We start from the raw sequence: 3,990 nt of genomic DNA, 5'->3' as shown, positions 1-3,990 counted from the left end.
ACAGACCAACTTCCTAGAAGGCGAAGGCTTGTCTGCTAACCCTCCTCTCTATTCTCCCTACTACACTCCAGTCAACACTCAATAAATGTTAATAAAAATGGAAAAAAGTAAGTTTCTGGGAGATTGTCAGTTCTTAAAGCCATGAAATGCTGTAGCATTTGCCCTAGAGAGGTATTCTCTCAAGCCTGAGAAGGAGGGTTAGGGACTATTATGTTACTTAACATCTGTAAATACAGGATTAACAGATGAAAGGATGTTTTTGTTAAGATGTGACAAGTCATCCTGTGCTTTACCTTCCTTTACTATGGAAATCAGGAAGGAACATAGACTTCCTAGCAATTACAGAAACTGACCAAGAAAACCACTTGATCACTGTGAGAAAAATCAGCTAGCTTCCGAAATCTCTCTGAAACCTTGGCTCCATTAACAAAAACAAAATCCGTGTTCATTAACATCTTCAACTTTGTCCTCAGAGCTTCATCCCAGGGGAATAGTGAATTATGCTATAAAATAATGAATGGAAACTTAAGGCACTTCCGCCTACCCAGCACTGCTTTTCCTCCTCCTTTGGACTGCACAGTGTAGTAAGCTGCACCCTTCCAACTCACACATAGTCCGGGGAAGTGTATTCCCAGGCCAATAACTAGACTCTTTAAGGTCAGCATTATGCAGAACAAACTCTTCCCTCAGGCCAAAGTACAGGCCATACACTGACCCAGACACTGAACACATTTCGAGATCATTTAAGCCCCATTTTAGCACCTCGGGATATATGTTTATAGAGAAAGATCAAAACAAAATTAGGGGAGGGATGTCTTTTCACAAAGCTCCTTCTGTGGTTACAGCCAAAGCTGCTACTGCCAATTTAAGGTTCCATCTCTCAAATAGATTGGGCGAAGTCCGGGAAGCCCAGCCCTGAGGTCTTGTCAGCACTAGAGGAAGCTGACCAGGCAGCTTTTGAGACTTGATGTAAAAGGGATATGGTCAAACATCCTGCAAACGCCAGTCACTGGGGGAAGGAGGAAAAGCCACGCCACGTGAGCCAGGGGAAAGCTAAGTTTGTTCTAGCCACTGTACCAGAGTCTGAGACACACATGTGCAAAAAGTGTTGCAAGAGAAGCCTGGTTATGCCTGTATGCTTGGGAACTCAGAAGGAAATCCCTGGAGTCTAAGCATCAGAGACTGAAGCAGAGAAGAAATATGAAACAGATTAGGGAGAGGTAGAATAAGAGTCAATAACATCCACAAAACTCTGCTTTTGGCTTTTCCTGTGCCTGCAAACACTGTTGCAAAAATTTTCCCCACAGGACAGATTGGCATCAAGATAAAGTCATGGTCCCCGAAATCCTACACTTTTCATGTCAATTCCAAGTCTCAAGTTCCAGTATGACTTTCAAACCTCTCCTCTCCGCAGACCTATTACCCCTCTTTCCTCTCCCGCTTCCTCAGTTTCAAGAGATGACCTTACCTGTTACTTCACAGAGGGCACTGGGAGTGTGGAGACCTGGGCTCCGCTTCAGCTATACTTAACCTCTCTCATCTCAGGATCCAGACCTGAGGAGGCAGGTGGCTAAACTGGAGATCCCGATGGCTCTCCTAAATTCTACCAGCAGCGATTTCCCACGGCTTGGATCTGTTCTGACAGGGCGAGATCTGGGACTGCATCATCCCCTCCCCCTGCAGGCTAGTCCAAGCTCCCGAGGACCCTTCTCTGCCCCACCCTGTCCCACCCTGCCAGGGACCACCTTACCGGCATCCGACCCCAGGACGCGGGTTGGGGGCTACGTGGCGCCAACGGCCTCTGTCTCCAGCAGCGTCTCCACATCCACCGCCGGCTCGGCGTTGTCTTCCTCTCTGCTGCGCGGGTAGGCCAGCAGACGCATGGCAGGAGCGCAGGCGGCCTCCACCTGGCGCACCTGCTCTCGGCTCAGGCGCTCACGCCAGGCGTGCACAGCCTCGCGGGCGTCGCGCGCGGACAGGTGGAAGGGCCGGTCCGCCCCGTAGGCCGTGCCTCTAGTCATGTTGAGCGCGAAGGTGTCGAGCGCAGCCAGCGCGCGCAGCCCGGCGAAGCGCAGCAGGCGGCGCAGCTGGGCGCGCGGCTGCCGCACCAGGTCCTCATAGCGCAGCCTCAGGTAGCGGCGCCGCAGCCAGGCGGGCGCCCCGCGAGCGAAGAGCAGGTCGCGCAGCCAGGCTTCGCAGATCACCTCCAGCGCTCCGGTCAGGAAGAAGTCTGTGCGTGGCGCTGCGGGCAGCGCGCGGGACGGGCTCCCAGGGCGAGCGCCAATCCCATGCGCTAGCAGCACGCGGTGGAAGCGGTCGCCCCTCTGACGCGTGCGCAACACCTGGATGCTCTCGCGTAGAAGCCCCTGCCTGGACTTGAGGCGCGAGTTGTGTACGGCTCGCGGGTCGCGGAAAAGCTGCACCACCTTCAGGTTGAGGCCCGGGTCACGCAGCAGGGGCACCAGCACGCCCAGATCGAGGAGGCGCACGTCCTTGATGACCACCACGGGGTACTTGCGGCACTCAGCCTCCAGAGCGCGCAGAGCCACGGGTGGGCAGCTGCGCTCGCAGGTGGTGTCTTCGACGAGGCCGACCTCGGCCCGGGCACGGGTCGCGCCGGGGCACAGGGGCGGCGAGCAGATGACCTTGTTGGTCCGCCAGCGGAAGAGGGCAGCTGTGGTGAGATTGGCCGCGCTCGGGGAGCGCGCGGCGGGATCCCCCGGCGGCGCATACAGCTGCAACACCGAGAAGTCGCAGCGGAAAAGCGAGCGCAGCATGTCACGCAGCGCGCCCTGCAGGCTCTCAGCATCGCCGGGATACAACGCCTGCCAGAGATGCCACATGGGCTCGTACAAATAGAAAACGTCCGGGTGCTGGTTAAAGAGTTCGCCTAGGAACGATGAGCCGGTGCGCCAGGTGGCATGCACATAAATGTGTTGCTTCTCACCAGACACCGCTTCCCCGGGCGCTGCTGTGAGGTTGCCCGGAGACCCTTCTCTTCCACAACCTGCTCTCCCTCCCCGGCCGCCGCCGCCTCCAGACTCCACACTCCCAGGCTGCGCTGCAGGCCCGGGCAGTGCCCGGAGCCCTTGTCCCCATCACGGCCACCATGCAGTATGGAGGGGACGAGCAGCAGCATCAGCGTGTACAGCACCAACAGCAGGGCGAACTTGCAGTACTTCCGGCGCCGCCGCCGCCGACCCTTCATCGTTCACCGAACTCCCTAGAGCGGGTGCGGCGCCCGTCCTGTCCCTTTAGAAATCTCGTTCCTAGTCCGCCTCTAGCCTCTTTGGGCCGCTTTGCTCCGGGAGAAGAGGAGACACAAGGGCTGTGCATCCACAAGGGGAAACTTGGGAGGCTGTGGTGCTAGTGGCGGCGCCCCAGCGGTCTCTCAGCTCAGCCACTGGAGAGTCGCCTATTGGCTGCCTTGGCAGTCGCCCGCCCCGCCTTCAATCCCGCAGTTTCTCCCCGCCTCCCTGCCCGCCAGGGTTAGCCCACTGCTTTGCCAGATATGGGCGGAGTTGCAGAAGGGTGGGAACGCCATCTGGGGCACACTCAGCCAGACCCCACCTTTCCCCAACCCCTGTAATGAAGTCAAGTCTTCATGAATTAACTTCAGGCAAGGGAGAGGCTCATATGTGCGGAATGTACACAGTGACGGGATGTGGACTCCACCCAGAGAACTCCGTTGCCTCTTCTGTTTCATGCCTGGCCAAATCTATCGTAGGCAGACTCGCCTCCACACTATTTAGAGCCGGGGGTGGGGGGGGGGCGCGGGGAGAAGAGGGAAGGCGGGGAGGCTGGTCACTATCTACATCCAGGGCCACCATCAGCCCCAGGATAAGTGTTACTGAGTTCTGGATGGAGAACTTCTCCACTAAGATAAAGATATATGATTGTACATTGCATAGTGTTCCGGGGGAATCGGAGGCACTACTGCATTCACGCGGCGCATTTAATTAAGCGTAGCCTTTGTGAAATTTTAAGTGT

The 3,990-nt window shown here is 56.5% G+C and overlaps 1 protein-coding gene across 1 annotated transcript in view; it reads right to left on the bottom strand.

The window, feature by feature from the left end:
• Positions 1-3,394, bottom strand: part of CHST7 (carbohydrate sulfotransferase 7) — a 21,355-nt gene extending 17,961 nt beyond the window's left edge. The window contains 2 exon segments of the mRNA XM_006906903.3: positions 1,751-2,989; positions 2,992-3,394. Of these exon segments, the coding sequence (XP_006906965.1) occupies positions 1,782-2,989; positions 2,992-3,208 (1,425 nt within the window). The 5' untranslated portion in view covers positions 3,209-3,394 and the 3' untranslated portion in view covers positions 1,751-1,781.
• Between the last annotated feature and the right edge of the window lie 596 nt (positions 3,395-3,990).

This window comes from Pteropus alecto, unplaced genomic scaffold (genome assembly GCF_000325575.1).
Source record: "Pteropus alecto unplaced genomic scaffold, ASM32557v1 scaffold392, whole genome shotgun sequence".
Classification (NCBI taxonomy): Eukaryota; Metazoa; Chordata; class Mammalia; order Chiroptera; family Pteropodidae; genus Pteropus; species Pteropus alecto.
This window is presented reverse-complemented; position numbering and strand designations above follow the sequence as displayed.